Consider the following 18,280-nt stretch of genomic DNA (forward strand, 5'->3'; position numbering starts at 1 on the left):
GTCGCAGGAATTGATGTAATACGCGCCGATTTATTGCTATGCTTCCATTATTATTATTATTATTATTATTATTATTATTATTATTATTATTATTATTATTATTATTATTATTGAACAGACTCTCCACGACCACGCACGTTTGAAAAAAAACTACTTTATTGCCGGAATAGTCTCGTATCACCTTATTATTATCATTCTTCATCACGTAACGATCGATTGTTTGAGGAGAAGGCGGTGACAAGATAGTCGCCAAACTTTGCAAATTCTTTCAAACGAATCAACCAAGAAATTTAAAGACGTGTGTGCCCTTTCAACTGACAGAAAGACGACACCTTAAGGTGGGACTTTCTAGATTTATCTCGCTTTTTTTTTAAATATATATAGTAAATGATAAGCAACAATTAATATATTCGTTGCATTTTCGTCTGCGGCTATTGCATGATACGCGCACGATCGACTAAGATAAATCAGCTCAAAACGGGGACAACAATTTTAATGATTACATATATAACGATCTCTCTCTCTTTCGTATAACCTAAAAGAGATACACATTTTGGTGCTTGAACGTATAATGTGCAGCTGTCTGCAGTGCGTTTCGATCTCAAAAGCCCGCAGAATTCTTTGTATTCTAGCACCGCTGAACACAAGTAAAACAGGAAGCGATGCGTCATATCAGAAGAAATATGATGCGCTGGGACCGCACGTATACATATGTATCTATTTCGCCTTCTCTATAGACAACCATCTAATATCCCGTCATAAAAGCAGCAAAGACTATACGCAGCATGTAGCTTGCCGGTTTAGTTATGTGCAGCGGCTATTACGGTGTTCACTTGCGTCTGGAATAAATAAATTTACATAAAGCTTATGCCATGTCCAAAGTTTCAAGTATGTTCATGTGCGTTGTCTTTTGTACCACTCAACAGTGGTTCATTGATGGCCAAAGTGACGGACGAGTTAAATTAGCTCTCCGAGCGACATACACTGCGATAAACACCGTGAGCAGGGAGTGTACGTTACATTGTGACACGCCCCCATCGAATCGGTGAATTACGCAAGAGACACGGTATCGAGGACGTCCTACAGAGGCACGGAAGAATAGTGTTTTTTTCCTCGTCTCTTTCATGGAGCTGCTGACGTCATTGCAAGCGTCTCCCGAGTTTACACGTTTGGCTGTAGTTCGGGCAGCTATACATGGATAACACAAAAATAAGATGTCGGAGATCGTCGTCACAACTTATCCGAAACAATCAGTCAAGCACCAGAGCATGAGCTCGCGGCCATTTAGAAGGTATGTCATGGTTGTATGAATTCAGCCTTTAGGAAACATCAGTTGAAACTCGAAAAGGCTATGTTAAAGAAAACAGACCTGTCCCGTCTTATGCAATCTATAATCACTGTTTATGAAATCAACAATCATCACTATACCCTGCTTCATCTTCCTGTAGCAAATCTTTCTTAATACGAACTCCACATTGATGCACACAACAAAGCTTATACAACAAAGTTTATACAGATGGTTCGTGTCATAAAAATTCCTCGACTTCAGCATTCGTCATTCCACATTTAGCGCTAGAGCAAACATTCAAATTATCCCGGGAGACATCTTCCACCGTGGCAGAACTATTTGCAATCCTGTGTGCTTTGCGTTTCATAACATCCGAAAAACATTCGCAAAAATGGGTTATCTTTAGCGATTCGCAAGCCGCTCTCACATTACTACAGAGCAATAAGAAAAATTCTTTGAACACTTCGCTATTGTATGAGACGCTCAAAGAACTTACTAAAGCAAACGCAATGAACCACGTAATTGCATTTCAATGGATACCTGGGCACTGCAATATTCCCGGTAATACTGCAGCGGACGCAGCTGCGAATCGAGCGCACAATAACGCAGAGACAACCAATCTTCCCCTATTGCGTAGTGAAGTCCGTCTGATCCTGAGACAGATTTCTTGTCGCCTCAGTAAAACTACCTGGTTTGATCAGCAAACTAAAAACTCGGAGTTATACTCTATAGACCCATGTATAAACTTATCAATGCCGGAAACTCTAAGAGACAACAGAAAATTTGAAACATTGGTACGCCGACTGCGTCTTGGTACTGCATTTACGAAACACTTCTTGTGCTGAATAAAACGTGTCTCTAGTCCGCAGTGTTCTTGTGGCCACCCAGACGAAGATGTGCATCATCTTCTCCTCGAATGCACGAAATACGATACACAAAGAACAGTACTGCAAGCTAATTTGTGTGTATTAGACAGAAGACCATTCACTCTTAAAAAGATACTTGGCCCATGGCCAACTGCGGGCCTTCAAAAAAGAGCACTTCTTGCTCTGAAAAAGTTTTTGGAGGACACCAACATTTTCGGAAAATATTAGGTACCCGATATTCGAATACGCTAAATGAGTTACATAAATGTTGTTCGTGGTCCATAATTGATTTATGTGATGATCGCAACTTTTACGCGATATGTATGATTCTGTTCTGTACTTGCAGTGTATTACATGTGCTGTGTGTTTTGGCTGTTCAAAACAGCTGACTTTATATATGTGTACGTGGACTGAACTAATGCACAGAACTTTGCGACTCATGTACTGTTGGACCGTATAGTTTTTATTCACCCAGTGTTCTACTGAGTGTTATATTTTGTGTCCCTATTCTCCCTTTTTACGTAAATTTGTTTCGTTTGCCAAGTGACAAGGAGTAGCCGGTGCCACCATAAAGGCGCCAACCTCTCCTAACATTTCACTTCAATAAAAAAAAAAAGCCTTCGATGCAAGTTTATACTGCTCCATGCACCAGGCCATGCAGCCGTAAGCTGAAGCAGCTGTACAAAGAATTAGCAGGTGCGCACACAATTACAGGAAAACGAAATAACAATCGATATGATGCTATATAGTGCATCGCCATTCCATAAATACGTGGATGTGCTTCGTCTATGCGGAGCGACACTATATAGCGATAAGCATGGATAGTTTACCGTGAAAACCAAAACCGTTCTCCCATATAGTGTAAATGACTACAAGGTGCCGGCAGGTTTGCAATTCCGTGCATGTGTCTGAGTGGTCCAATGAGAGCCTTTTAAACGGAGTTCACGAAAGATTTCCGCTTAGCCGTCCCTCCGAAACCAATTCACAACAGCCCATGTATATATACACAATTCTCCAGCTATAGCAGCCGTTTTGCTGTGCAGTTAGGATGTTCGATCAGTGATTTTTTACTGCTAAGCTGCATACATGAGCTCGACCCATGGGGCACGGTTCCCTATATCTGAACATATCAAGAATAATGTGTCTATGGCAAAATATAATGAGTCACAATACTTCTTTTTCTTTGACTAGTTTGATGTCGAAAATGCATGACCGGAAGTTTTCTGTGCTCACCAACACACTGCTGCCACAGCACGTATAAAACGCATCACACATGGATGATGCTCACTGATCGACCCAACGCATACATACGTATATGTAGCGAGGTTTACCGCATGAGGTATGCAAGATAGAATATTTCATTCTATCGCGAGCACACGAATACACGGGCGCGTCGCGTTAACTCGAAGTAACTTACAGTCAGCGGCAGTGGTCGCTCTGGTAAGATTGTACTTGTGATGCAATTTCCTGCGTATTTGTGTAGTTGCGTCGTGTCCAATACAGGCGGCAATACATGCTCTAACATTGTCGTGATTCATAAGGCGCGTGTACCAGATGCAGTCTCAATTTCTCATTTTCAGCTGCACCAATGTAGATTGCGAATGCACCTGTTCGAACAGCGGGCATCCTGAGACACTCCGGTAGAACTCTCATGCCAACCTCACAGTACGATTGAGCTCAAAACTTCGAAAGCAGTCAATCCGTCGGCATACACTGTCAACGCGTGCTCGCAGGGCAACAAAACTGCTAGACACACTCGGGGCAGATGGCGTCACACACATAGAGCGAAAAGGGTAAAAACAACCCGGTACATAGGGGGCGTCGTCATCTCACCGGCCAGACTTGGTGATGACCATCTCGGTGCCGAACGTGTGAAACCTCTCCCACAGGTCCTTGGCCTCGAGCGTCACCTTAGGGTCGTCTTGCACACCATCGTCTTCGGGCTCCAGCCCCGGGGGCGGTCGCAACAAAGGTCCGCCGCGGTGGGCCGCGGCCGCGGCGAGCAACTCCTCGGCCGACAGCGGCGGGGGTCCCGGCCCCGGGTGCAACTTGGGGAACAGCGCGGCCGCAGCGGCGGGAAATCCGGCGGCCGCCGCTGCGAAGTACGGCGCGGCCTGGGCACTGGCGGCGCCGCTGAGCAACGAGTGCACCGAGAAGTCCGGCGGCGTCGGTCGCAGGAACGGTTGGAACGCCATCGCGGCGGCTGCGGCAGCGGCGGCTTCGGCCGGCGACGAGCGCATTTCCAGCGGCGGCAGCGGCGGCGGCGCAGGAGGCAGCGAGGGGCAGCCCGCCGCTCTGTCACCGTGCTCAGCCGCCACGGCTCTGTGGGGGCGCCGGGAGGCGCGACACGGCCGCGACACAGACGCACACACTCGCACAGGCGCGTGAGAGAGCGATGCCGACGCGACGCGCGGACGCTGCTGCTGCTGCTGTGGTGGCCGGAGGCGTGCCTACGCCGCGCGAAAATGACGGGCCCCCCTGCGCACGCACGCACGCACACAGCCGAGCGCCGCCGGGGGCCTTCACGCGCGCAGTCGGGGGGGCCGAAGCGCGGTGCGAGAGTGACGGGAAGGTGGGGGGTGCCGGTGGTGATTAGCTATTCTCGCGTCGGGGGCGCCGCCGGCGCCGCCATAGCGGCGCCGGGGCCGTGACGTGGGCCCCGAAGACGCCGCCATTCGCCGGCCCCGGAGAACGGACCGGCCCGGATAATGAGAGGGGCGTCGAATCCGCCACCTCCGACGCCGCCGCGGCAGCCACCCCCTCCTCACGCCACCTCGCCTCTCTCGCGCCGCGCCACTCAAGAGCTAGGCGGCAACGCCAGCTGTGCTGAGAGCGGCACTCTTTTCTCCTTCTTCTCTCCCATTCTTTAATATTTTCGTTCTGTCAATCTTCAAACCTACAACGCCGTTTAGTGAACAGAGAGCCCGAAAGAGACCGACGTTGTCCTTGCCGAAGGTATACACCTGGGCAAACACGGCAAAGAGTCTACCATACGCTTTCTTTCTCTTTGGCCCACCGAGCCAAGAGCCGATCGAAACTGATGCGTTCGAAATTTTTTCTTGAGCGGTCTAAAACGGAGCGTTTTTCGAAGGCAAAGCTGCCGCGGTCGACACGAAACCTGCCGCCGCCGTCACCCCCAGCGCCCCTTCTCCCCCACCAGCCGTCGTCCTCGATAGAGGCGGGGCTTTGTAGTAGGCGGTGCCTGAAGGACTACGTCACGCGTGACGTCTCGATCCGGGGGCGTCGGCAGCGCCGCCGCTCACCGCCGCCTTCAGTCGCGGCTCCGTTCTCTCGCCGGAAGCGTTGCCTCTTTTCTCGTCGAGCCGGCGATTATTCGTGCAGTGACCGCGCCTGGGCGTGCTTCGGCGTTTGGACATTCCCGCTGTTCTCGGCCTTGCCGTCGTTCGCCTCCACTCGCGTGCGCTGCAGCTCCGCACAACACCTCACCCCCCGTCTACCTTACTTCATCCACGTATCGTGAGTGGCGATTTTGCGTGACCCACTTCGCGACGCGCGCGCGCGCGCTCTCCGACGTTATCGTTTGATGGTCCTTCGTTCGCCGCGAAGCGGGCGGGCTCGGCGTCGGAAAACGACGCGCTCGGCGGCAAACGCGATTCGTAACGGTGCCGCCTCCTCTCCCGCCGTACGCTCCTCGCTGTTCCGTTCGAACTGCCTTCCCATTGTTTCACTCAATCCGAAGACGCAAGTTCTCCTTCGCCGCTCTCACGGGGCTGGCTGTGTCCATTGTTTTCGCGGTGGGTGGCGGCGATCCTGTGGCCCGATGTTGGCTCGCTTTCCTGCTACGCCTACTCGGGAAGCGCGCCAGCTTTACAAATATCCACTGGCCGCCGTCGCAGGCACTCCTCGAACCAGATGACGTATCTCGCTTGCGTGCCGAACGCCTTCTGTGCGTCCTTCGTGTGCGCCGTAGGCGGCACGCCACCACCAGACGCGTATTTGTTTCGGGATGATGATGGCGTCTGAGGAGCCTGTGGCTTTCCAGCTCACCGCCGTGACCGCGTATTTTTTTATGAAGCCGCCAAATAAAGGTATGCAATCACTCCTTCATGCCTGTCTGTCAGTAATGTCGCTTGTTGGCCTCACACAGTGGCCGCGACTCGATCGAGGTTGAACGCATTCGTCGAAAGAACATCGAAAGAAATATGAGCGCACTCTAGAAAATGCATCACGTGATCATAACTGAATCGGCATGTCTCCATTGCGGCGTACACTTCTGAAGTGCAGCTTTGAGATGCGAAATGGCACAAATTCAACATCGCTTATGCCCACTGCCCAAACAGATGGCATAAATAAGCGATATACCGATTATTAAATAAGTTTGTATTGTTGGGCTGTTTTCGCAGATTTCTATTCGCAGTGAATTTAGCGGAAAACTGCGTCTTAGCGAATTTAATAAAAGCGGTGCAGATTGTGCAGCGTTTTCTCGTACTTGAGCAATCTTTAGGCTGGTAAATTTTCCAGGTTCAGCATTTGCTTACAGTATGGCCATACAACGTAATCTTTACTGTCATGTACTTTTAGCTAGCCCAACACAACTGACATTCGTTACGTGACGGATTGCTGGTGCAGTAATTGGGATGCCGCTTCACCACCCGAAGTCTCAGTCAATGGTGAGATAGAAACACCTGGCATTTTAGTAGTGTAATGCGCTCTTGAAATAGAGAGGGATCTAACTTAATTTTATGCGTCTTCCTAATGTTAAGGCGCTCGCTTGTAGGATGCGTAGGCTATGTCCATGGTTATATATGGACATAGGACATGGCAAGCTTCATGTTCACTAAAATCCCCTTCTTTTATTTCTTAAAGCAAGAATTCGAGTACTTTAGCACGCCATGCTTGGCATTTCACGGGCATCAGACCCAGTTTCTATCGACGAACCACCCGCAGAGGCTAAAAGGAGCACGTTGACATATGCTCTTTCACCATGTTTCGGGAACGAAATAATGTTATTAACACGCTAACACGTTATCACATTATATGTCCGCTGTGTGAAAAAGAGCGGTTGTTAGCGTTGTAAAACGTAATTGTAAGACACAATAGCAAGCGTCATTCAAGAATGACTAAATGTCTTTTTCTAATTTTCATCTTACTGATAACAATGAGAAAAAGAAAAGCTACGAAAAGGCACAGAAAAAAGGAACGAACCGAGCGAAACTACGTCATCCCTAGAGCAAACTCACATGGGCAAAATGCGTACTAGTTTTGTTTAGAATAATTATACGTCACGGGCGTGAATGAACTTGGCCGAATAAATGTTTAACTATATAGCGCTTCCAAAGATGACGATTTAAGGGCTTCAATCGGCGCACTGCCTTCCAGAGTCGAACGCTACTTCTGAGGGGTGAGAAATCGATGAGGCATTTAAAAGGGGACTCACAGGAATGGTTGGGACGGGAGAGCCGAGCACTGCGACGCGTGGAGCCATCTACGAGAGGAGAAGCGAACTACGTGCAGGAATCATTGATTTCTTGCTGTCGCTGATTCATTGCGTCGGCTTGCGCACTTTGGGCCGATTGAGCAATATGAGAAACGGTCAACTTTGACTGTCGTCGGTGGAGTACGTCGATATCTGAGAGTCCCGCTCTTCACGCGTTTGAGTCCATCGATGAAAAGCGAATGTTGGTTGCTGCGATATACACTGTAAAATAATTTACGCCCTAAAAAGTGAGAAAGGGTGTAAATAAGTCTATAACCCACACCCTTAGGGTCTCCATTATATAGATAACACCTTAAGGGTGTTATAGACACATTTACACCCTTTTTCACATTTAAGGGTGTAAATTGTTTTACAGTGTATGCTCCTCGACCACAGTTCCATTTATACATACCAATCACAACTTCCCTTCTTTGCGCGAAAATTCGTCAAGTAAAACAATAGTATACATGGGTTCTTTAGTAAGACATTCAGTCGTTTATACGCGTGTTTGTGCAGCAAACCTTTGACCGAGAGAGAAAAGGATGGCAAAGATAAGTTTGAAACTTTATCTGAACTATACGTCGCACTGAGCGCGTGATAGAAACTTGCACCCGTGTGTCATTAAGCACTTATGAAATACCGTCAATTTGCATAGAGAATACATATGAAACGGATCTCATTCGGCATCATGACTTCCGACACACCGTTCTACACTCACTTCAGTCACTCTCAACACGCAAGGGCAAACATGCATGTACAGTGCTCACTGAATGAAACGCGTCAATTTAGGGCTAAGTAATGCGCATACTTTCGTTTCAACCGGCTGCACTTCGTGTCGCATCGGCGTAATTCTGGCGCGTACACTTACATCGGAATCATCGTCACTTTTGGTGACCAAATTCCTAGTGACATGACATGGTGCTCTCGCGTACTTTGCACATATGTAGGGTTCTACTAAATGCTCCGTGTCCCATTTCATTCCGTGAGCACTGTACCATTCTATATTTTCCCCAGAGGTTTGTATTTCATTGAACACATGTCTATGTCTCAGTTGTTTAAAGAAGAAAAAAAAAAACACTCACGCGTGAAAGAAGAATAGTTGGAAGCTATAGCGTTTGCCTTCGTCTGTTCATTCGCAATTTGTCATTGTCCTAATTAGCACAGTCAAGATCAAACGGAATAAGCTAATACGCTACTATGTAGACGAAGGCGCAATCTGCAATAAAAGTCATTTTATGCACAGTGCCGTGCGAGGACGTAGCCGGGAAATGCGTTACGGGTTTCGAAACTTCGAGCACCCGTAACTTCGAGCACTATACTTCAAAACTTCGAGCACTATACTTCTGGATGCTTCTGACAGTCTTGCTTTACCCTCCTCCGAATGGCCTGTGACTCGATCCCTGACAATTATCGCGTTGCTCTACACTCGCCTCCGTGCGTTTCACACAACCTCGCCTCCGATCTGCACCTCGTTCACCCCTGCAATTTCTTCGATAGCGCCATCTTTCTAGCGCAACTATCCCGTATCTCGAAGCGACAACTACAATTAGCGTACGGCTGTGCAAATTGTAATTCAAGAGACTGCATCGAATATCGAATAGTTTTCGAATAATGAGCAGCTGCCTTTGTAACTGGTATAACGCAGTGACGTAACGTTAGCACGTTTCCATCAGCACATGGCGCGTTATGAGTTATTGCTCATTGAAAGCAGAAATTAAGCATCAGGAACAAATAAGCTGGTCGTTCGCATACAAAGGGCTCTTAGCAGTGTCAGAATAATGATGGCTGTGTATACCCGGAGAAGTCTGAATCCCTGAGCGGCGTAGCCTGTTCCACCGCGTAAGTTTACATGTCTTATGTTAAAATTAAATTATGGGGTTTTACGCGCCAAAACCACTTTCTGATTATGAGGCACGCCGTAGTGGAGGACTCCGGAAATTTTGACCACCAGGGGTTCTTTAACGTGCACCTAAATCTAAGTACACGGGTGTTTTCGCATTTCGCCCCCATCGAAATGCGGCCGCCGCGGCCGGGATTCGATCCCGCGAACTCGTGCTCAGCAGCCTAACACCATAGCCACTGAGCAACCACGGCGGGTGTGTCTTATGTGGCCGCGGGGATTAAACTTATCGTATTTTTACCCTTCCAGCGGAACGAAGTGAATTCGAGAGGAGGGCTTCTCCTCGCTAAATCCCTTATTGCAGAAAAGCCCCCTTCGACGAAAGGTTCTCAACCAATCGCTCACGCGTGTGTGGACAGGTACCGAGGTACAACGCGAGCTCCGTATACCAGATACCGTCTAATAAGAGCTTAATATTTATTTATTTATTTATTTATTTATTTATTTATTTATTTATTTATTTATTTGGTACATACTGCAGACCTTTCGGTCGAAGCGGAGGGGCTATGGAATGCATACAAACAAAAGAGAACAAATTAGGACCAAGTAAGTGCAAATTTATACAATTTTTAGTCACACTGTGTCTGTAAACTGTCGTTCCAGTCTGATATTGTTCTGGGAAAAAAAGAAAATATAAACGTGTCAGTTCGAGCACAATAGGGTGTTAGTGAGTCCGGATGATGCTGTATTGTGTGTCATGCTATTGCAGGCGTTATGTAAGTCGAGGGTTTCATTTCAAGCCTGTTGTTGAGAAGAAGGGAAAGGAATTCAAGCCTTAGCAGCTTTCGGCGTGATTCAAGAGTTAGTGTGGAATTTTCTGTCATAATTTTAGAGGGAGAGTCCTGTCTTGCGAATTTATGAAATATAAACTCAACTGCCTTTCTTTGTATTTTTTCAAGACGCGCCACATTTCATTTAGTGTAAGGATCCCATGATATGCATGCATACTCTAAATTGGCAAGTTCAAGTCAAAGTAACACCTATTTACACCTATTTAGGCTTTCAATAAAATGCAACTTTAGAGAGATGGTCTTTCGCTTCTGGCCATTCACCGATTTAAAAGGAGAGAGAATGAAGGGCATAAACGTACCTTCGCTATATATATATATATATATATATATATATATATATATATATATATATATATATATTGGTGTGTGTGTGTGCGCGCGCACTTCGCTACAGTCACCAGCAGTCCGTATTATGCAGGAGTGCCGTACTTCTACCATTACTTGTCCCACCACATAGGTGCATTGTGTCATATCTAAAGAGACCGAAAATGCGACTGCAATCTTTATTGACTCGACTGGTGACTGTTTTCCGAATCTAACTGCTTAAGCTTTATCCGTTGCTCTCGTGACTGTTGAAAGCCACTTAGATCGATTGCTGACACGAGCTGAACGTCAGAAGATGGCTCCACCGGCAACCTCCTCAGGCGCGCCGTGGAAATGAGATAAGCGTAGAACGACATTAATTTTGAGGAAGCAGTCGGGAACATTAATGGTAGGAAATTGCAAACTATAGGAGACGCGCAGGCATCTACATGTACCCAAAGAGCGTGTATACACGCAACAGAGGAAGAGGTCAAGAAAGTTGGCAAGCAAGTACAGAAGGTATATTGTAAGTATACACTGTCAGCAAAAAAAATTAGCCGAGATTTCGCCGCTCGTGCGCTTTTGAAAACTCCCTTGTACTAAAAAAATTACTCAGGCATGCTGGAGGAAAATGCGCTACATTACATCGTTTCAGTACTACCTGTAAAGGACGTAGTAAAAGGATGTCATTCGCCGAATTTGCGACGCACAGAGTCTTAGATCACATGGATAGAAACCATCTACAGGGAGTTTAGAACAACGTCGACTAGAACGTTGCTCCAGATCACGTGAGTAAATAGTACCTTTATACTCCGCAAGCCCTCACAAGCTCCATTCCTTCCAGTTAAGACTACACTCGGCGACAGGCACGGTCACGCTATCGGACAACATGACTGGCGTTGCATCGGCCAGAATATTTCGGCGTTGACTTTAAAGGGGTGTCCAAGGGATGTGCGTACGGCAGCACGGATAAGTGCTTGCTCGAGCGCGCACGACTGAACAATATATAATTGTCGGAGCATGGCCGCATTTATTTGTTTACGCGCGCTTGCAACCAGTACGCCTGTTTCAATTCCACTGAAGCTCCAGCATGTCGTAGCAAGCCAGTCATCGCGACGTTTAGTCGTCTTTGTTTCCTACGCTGCCAGGCAATATGGTCCCACCTATTCAATACGAGGCGGCGTATCCTCGAAAACATTACACTTGGCGGCATAACCGGTGAGCTCTCAGAAATAACTTTCAAGAATAGCAGCAATAACTTTGCAAAGGGAGTGAAAAAACAGGAAAAATCCCACTATATGCTCCCTAACAACCTTCACGCGGATGAAAAAAAATACCCCCGTTCTTACATGCAAAAAACACGGTCGGCACGGGAGTAAATTTTTACCCAACTGGTACGTAGTATGAAAAAAAACCCAGAAACAGGAGTGCGATACTGGACGAGCGGTCTATATACTCCCATTGCGCTTTGTTTTTGTTTACAGTGTACAAGTGTTGACAACCCGGAGTCATGAAAAAGAAAATGAGAGAAACTTGAATGTAAAGGATGAAAAAAAAAAGAAGAGAAAAGGAAGAAAGCAAACAAACAGTTCACAGAGCTCTACAAGGGCGGCAAACAAGAAAACATGAAAAGAAAATTTTACGACAGGACAAAAGGCTGAGCCTTGCATGCTTTTTGAGGTTCCAGCTGGCTGCCTGAGGACAAGAGCCATATGCATATTCAGTAGCAGACCCTCGCGACACGGTGAGGCCCGTGTGTCATCGGAAAAATGTGGAGGCGACGCAGCCGATTTTAACGGAGTCGATGATATCTGTCCTGCCTGAGCGGAAGGGCACATCTATACTTTCCAGAAGTGCTATGGGGTTCGAAATTAATGGGCATTTGGTGGTAACTTCTCGGTGGTGCAGATCTGCGCAAGAGACGGTTTGAGTTCTTGGGGAGAGGAAACAGAAAAGAGGTAGTGATTGGTTCGTCAAAAGCATACCGTATTCATTCCAATATAGTTAGACTCCTTTTTTTTTTTCGTCTTCGAAAATGTTATCTGAAAGGAGCCATCGACCTATATTCGTGACCAAAGAACCTCGGCTTCTATATTCGTAAACAAAGATATAGCATAAGTGCCGGGCTAACGGAGTTCCTCCGTCACTCCTGCCGGATCTGTTTTGGTGGAGATTATCCAAACTGGCTTTATAAGAAATGCTGCGCATCCAACGCATCTCGACCGCGCTGTGGACGACGTCGTTTGCGGTGCTGACTATACCTGTGGATCATCAGAAAAGGCCGAATTCTCTGGCAGTTCTGACGATGATGCAGCATGGCGGCATCTACTCTCGAGGTTGAGCAGCCGAGCTTACGGTAAATAAAGACATGTTATATTCAAATTTTCTTGCTTTCCTAACAAGCGATTGGTCGACTTACACCTGAATTACAATTTTATTTTTAAATTATTTCTCGGTGAGTTCAATAAAGTAGGGGTCAACATGGATTCGTGCTCGACCTATTTTCGAGTAAATACGGTAGGTAACTTTACAAGGTGAATTGGCGTATGTAGGAAAAATGCTGAATTGCAATATATAGAGCTTTATGCTATTTACTTATGTACACTAATGGGCCCGCGGAACTTTTGAAGGAAGGGGCGAGAGGGGATAAAAAAATATCGCTCAACACTGCAAACAATGAGATGAATATTCGCACAGCAAACCTAACTAGCTCACACAGGCTATATAGGTGACTATTAAAAGATGATGCTATTCGCTATCATCATAATCAACATCACTTCTATACCTCATGAAGATCACTATCGCTTCCATACCTCTCAGGTACTCCGTAAATGGTATTAAGCGTGCAGAGAAACTAAAGCTCTCTATATTAATATGAAGCTTTTCTGTAACGTACCCTCCACTCAGATTGCAAACTCGTGTACAGTCTTTGCAATTCTTTGCTAAGACTAAATAAAAAGAGAGAAGAAATAAACGTGGCGTAGGAATCTATTACCTCCCAAATATTTGGCGATAACTGCTACGTATTGGGTGAAACAAACCTCTGTAACTAACCAGAGCGTAAAAGCTGTGAGGGCTGCGGGGGTGGGGGGGGGGTGGGGGCAAGGGGCAACACATGTGCTTCCCAGCGCCCGGAAAAAAGATTCCTTGCTGCGTGCGACACTGATAACAGCGTGATTTAATATGCGCATACGTGTTCGCCGCGTGCCCGCGTCCACGTGTCGATCCTTTTCCTTTCGCCGCACATGTTTTCTTGGCAGCTGGGTTTTCGAGACGGATGGTCACATTAATAGTGCGATGTAAACTCCGTGCGTTAGATTTGGATCTGCAAACTCTGTTCATAGCCCGAAGCGCGCTTTTATGTGCTAAATGAGCGAGGAGTCAACAATGCGAATCTTGGTCGAAGGTCGCTTGTGTCTTGCTGTTTCTCTAGCGAATTAATTTTGTTTCGAGTACCTTATCCTTGAGTGACTGGCGACCTTGGAAAGTTCCTTCTCGTTTCCTGCCAAATAAGGTTACGCATGTTTTCTTTTTTTTTTTACATGGTGTACCTGTTAGCGAAAATTAATTTCCGGCATCTGTATATCCGCGTACTTCTATGCCACGAATTCTGCGTTGTCCACTCCCTGGCCGATAAATGTCCGAATGTATGGTGTTTGGCTGTGATATCGGCTGATCTGACGTAAATTTTTCTTTCTTTCTGTTTTTTTTTTCTATCGGACAGCTCGCGACCGTTTGCGAAATGAATCTGCAGGCTTGACGTCACGCTTACAGAATCACCACCATTTGCAGAACGACCAAATACTTACACGTTTTAATCCTCCAACAGCGCGACGAAGATAATGCAAGAGACATTACCGTATATTACGAGATCTTCGGCACACGCCTGCGCGTGCCATCTATTGCCAAAAATGTTTCTTCATCAGCTAGTCGCGAACACTCCTCGAACCTATTTTCTTCTCGTGTTTTCTTTCTTTCTTTCTTTCTTTCTTTCTTTCTTTCTTTCTTTCTTTCTTTCTTTCTTTCTTTCTTTCTTTCTTTCTTTCTTTCTTTCTTTCTTTCTTTCTTTCTTTCTTTTTCTTTCTTTCAGTCAATCGTTTCCACTCCTGCAGCGTTTTTATATAGGTGTATAATCCAAATATTATCTACATTGTTCCAGTCTGCTTGCTTACTGTAGCTCTCTGACGTCAGTGGCGCTATGTATGTATATATCTTACGTGGTGATGAGAATAGGTATTTCAAGAAAAAACGTTGTGAGGATACTTGGTTCATATATAGCTTTCAAAAGATGAGGCGCCAACAGAGACAGCACGCTTAGACAGCACGCGTGCGCTTTCTTAGTGTGCTTTCTCTGTTGGCGCTTCATATTTTGAAAGGTGAGAATAGGTTATGCATGCATACTGCAGATTTTATGCGCACGCACGTGCGTGCATTTTTACATTTCATAGCCGAAGGCAAAGTCGAGGCATCTCCCGAGTTTGCTGCGGGGGGCCTGGAGAGGAGTCTGCATATATCTTCTTGATGACTGCCTGAGGTTGCCTCACTTTCAAGCCTTGCCACGCATGCACCAGGAGAGAAACCAAAGTCCAACCCTTACGCCAGGGTCACATTCGCCGAACGTGCGCATTTTGCGCATTTTCTTGCGGATGCAAATGAGAACTTGCACGCAACACGCAGATTCGGCCAGCGCGATTCCACATGGTACGCATTCGGCAGGTCGTTTTCGAGCGTTTCACAGTGTTTCGGCGGCACGCATTGTATATGAATTCGGCTGCAGGGTCGAAATCGAGCATTCAGAGCGCATTCAACTGGTTGTTTCCGAGCGCCGCGCTCCTGCTCAAAGCGCTCGAAGGCGCTCTATACTTTCGACTATTGACCCTTTTCACGGCGATCCTGTGGGCGCAGCCGTGTTTGATCACGTGTTGCAGCGTCCATTGCTTGCCTCAGCTGCTTGCGTTGCCTCTGTGTTTACAGTGGATGTACATGACGCCGGTGCGCGGCTCTGCAAGTCTATGTTTCGGTGGATATCGTAGACGGTGATTGGGTGGACGACACGCGAAGCTTTGGCTACAGCTTCAAAGGACATGTAAGCGCTTTAGGAGCCCATTACGCTTTCTCCAAACGGCGCGAACAGCCTATACGGAGCTTCTAATAAAAGCGGTGCTAAAAATGTATTCCAAGCTACCCTAACTTTCCGCTTATGAATTGAATCGGCGCCCTGCAGTGTGTTTAGCCCTTCATGCTTTATTCAGCAAATACATTTCAGCAGCGGCCTGATCGCTCGTGGGTGTCCTCAGTTGCGATAGATTTGTTCTTGCTGGGCACAAGGTGTCCAGCAAGAAGTGCACGAGACGCATTCCAAGGACCACCACCGCATCGAGAGGTCGACCGGCGAGCACGGATTGCACCACGATACGCACAACTGCCGCCGCGCCAACATCATGGGCGAGCTGGTGCAGAACGCGAGCCCGTTCCTGTTTCCCTGCACCATCGAGTACAGCCTCATCAGCGCCGGCATCCTGTACATCATGTGGAAGAACGTGGGCTCGACGCAGCCCGTGCCCAACACTCCGGACAGCTCCATACACGTGCACACACCACGCCAGCGGCACTACTACCAGGTGGACTGCGCCAAGGCCAACAAGGGCCTCTTCACGGGAATCCTGGTGCTCGTGCTGTCCATCATCAGTCTCATCCTGTTCTTCGTGCTGATCAACAAGCCGCAGTACCGGAACCTGGCCGTCATGGAGGCCCACATCGCCGAGCTGGCTGTCTACTTCCTCGCCTCCCTGGCCACGACCACGGCGCTGTTCCAGGTGCGCGAGCTGCGTTACAACCGCCTGCGAAACACGGACCTGGACAGCATCCTCCTCATCGTGGCCCAGAGCGGGCTGTACTTGTACACCATGTTCAGCATCATAGGCAGCCACTTCACGCTGGACCAGAACACCATGCTGGCGCTGCTGACGGCGCTCGCCTGCCTCATCCAGGGTTCCCTGCAGACCATCTTCATTCTGGACGCGTCGCGCCGCTACGTCAGCAGCAGCGACCAGGCCAATCGCAAGCCCGGCCGCGAGATGGTCACGTTCCTCATAGTGTGCAACTTCTCCATGTGGGCCATCAACACCTTGGAGACTCGCCGCGCCGACTCGAACCCCGTTCAGATGACCTTCTACGGTTTCTGGGCCTGGACCATCATCATGCAACCCAGCAATCCGAAAATCTCACCAAGGCCCAAGAGCTCGAGAACGCCATCTAGGTAGGGAGGCCTAGGTCTCAAATATTCTGTCGTAAAATAAAGTTTATTCTTCCTCCTCCTCCACTAGGGAAGCCGTGCAACGCGAAGAGACGCCAACAAAGGTTTTATGTATCAGTGATCCGTGAACTTGGACACAAAAGTTTATTCCGTTCCTTAATAAACCAGTCACAATTCTTGCAGCCAACTATACTGCACACGTCTTCACTCTACCGCTCCATATCTTGCAGCATGAATGGAGTACAGTGTGCTAGCGAAAACCGAGTTGCATTTCCGACAGCTGATCTCACAGAAGCAGGGCAGAAGAGGTGGTGGTTTCGTATTCGTGCGCTTTCGCGGAGGCAGTGTGCGGCGCGCCACCGCCGAAAGCGCCATCTCGTTTCTCTAGAGCAAACTGCTTCGCGAAAAGGGTCAATACACTTTGACCTTGGAGCGCGACCGAGTTCTGACATAGTTCCGGTCACGTGGCTTCTTGTAACTTGCGCTGTGCCAGTGACGTCTGACACCGAGGTAGCGGGCAGGTGCCCCGTCGCTTACGCGCCTTGCTTGTTTACAGCAGAAGACGTTCTGACGTGTTTCCTGTTCGAACCTGGAACTGCTCTGGCTAGCGGCTGAACGTTCGACTCGGGCGCTCTTTCTCTGGCTCCGATCAAGAGCGGGGTCCGCATCGTTAGGAACAAGCCAAATCCGCCACATAGGATCAACAAAAAGACAGCGTCAACCCACAACGGCTCGGTAACGTCTAACTCGAAGTTACGGGACGAGAGTACGAAAGTATCAATGATGCAAATTTTACTGCTGCCACAACTCACAGTCGACCCATTTTAATAATAATAATAATAATAATAATAATAATAATAATAATAATAATAATAATAATAATAATAATAATAATAATAATAATAATAATAATTAGTAGTAGTAGTAGTAGTAGTAGTAGTAGCAGTAGTAGTAGTAGTAGCAGTATTCTTGCTACATGAAAACAATCACAGTGAAGAAAGAGAGCTATATAGCTGGCAGCTGGCACCATTATGGGCCCAGCGCCTTCGCGGGTGAAGAAGGAGGAGATAATTAAAAGCAAAGAGAGAAAGGTGGAGAACAACAACGATTAAAACGCGGTTGTGTGTCACACGCTCATCGGGCAACATTTAGAGTGTGGCATATTGTTCACAAATCGGCACAGAAGTTGGAGCAAAATGTTCATAATTGGGAGTATGTCTAAATGTACAATAATTAACGGGCTCCGCTTTGCTTGATCAGATTTGGGCACACGACCAGCGGGAACTATAGTGTTGTCAATTATAGCACACAGTGAGCCCAGTGAATGATATGTAGTGCGACACTCGTCCTGCAGCTTCCACACCAACTCGACGATACACGTCTGCTGATCCGCCGCCACCTGCTCCCGCACAGCACCACGATAAGCGAGTTTCAGCTAC

The 18,280-nt window shown here is 47.4% G+C and overlaps 2 protein-coding genes across 4 annotated transcripts in view; one reads left to right on the plus strand and one right to left on the minus strand.

Moving 5' to 3' along the window:
• The window catches only part of LOC135900770 (optomotor-blind protein-like), a 115,253-nt gene extending 110,356 nt beyond the window's left edge, over positions 1-4,897 (minus strand). For all 3 annotated transcript variants that reach the window (XM_065430333.2, XM_065430334.1, XM_065430332.1), the window contains exon 1: positions 3,988-4,897. In XM_065430333.2, coding sequence (XP_065286405.1) covers positions 3,988-4,394 — 407 coding nt within the window. In that variant the 5' untranslated portion in view covers positions 4,395-4,897. The remainder of the gene's footprint in view (positions 1-3,987) is intronic.
• Positions 4,898-15,915: 11,018 nt separating this feature from the next.
• On the plus strand, positions 15,916-16,885 carry LOC135900806 (proton channel OtopLc-like). Its single transcript, XM_065430385.2, has one exon. It carries the CDS (start codon positions 16,027-16,029, stop codon positions 16,846-16,848), a length of 822 nt encoding a protein of 273 aa, XP_065286457.1. The 5' UTR covers positions 15,916-16,026; the 3' UTR covers positions 16,849-16,885.
• The last annotated feature ends 1,395 nt before the right edge of the window (positions 16,886-18,280 follow it).

This window comes from Dermacentor albipictus, chromosome 2 (assembly GCF_038994185.2).
Source record: "Dermacentor albipictus isolate Rhodes 1998 colony chromosome 2, USDA_Dalb.pri_finalv2, whole genome shotgun sequence".
Taxonomy (NCBI): Eukaryota; Metazoa; Arthropoda; class Arachnida; order Ixodida; family Ixodidae; genus Dermacentor; species Dermacentor albipictus.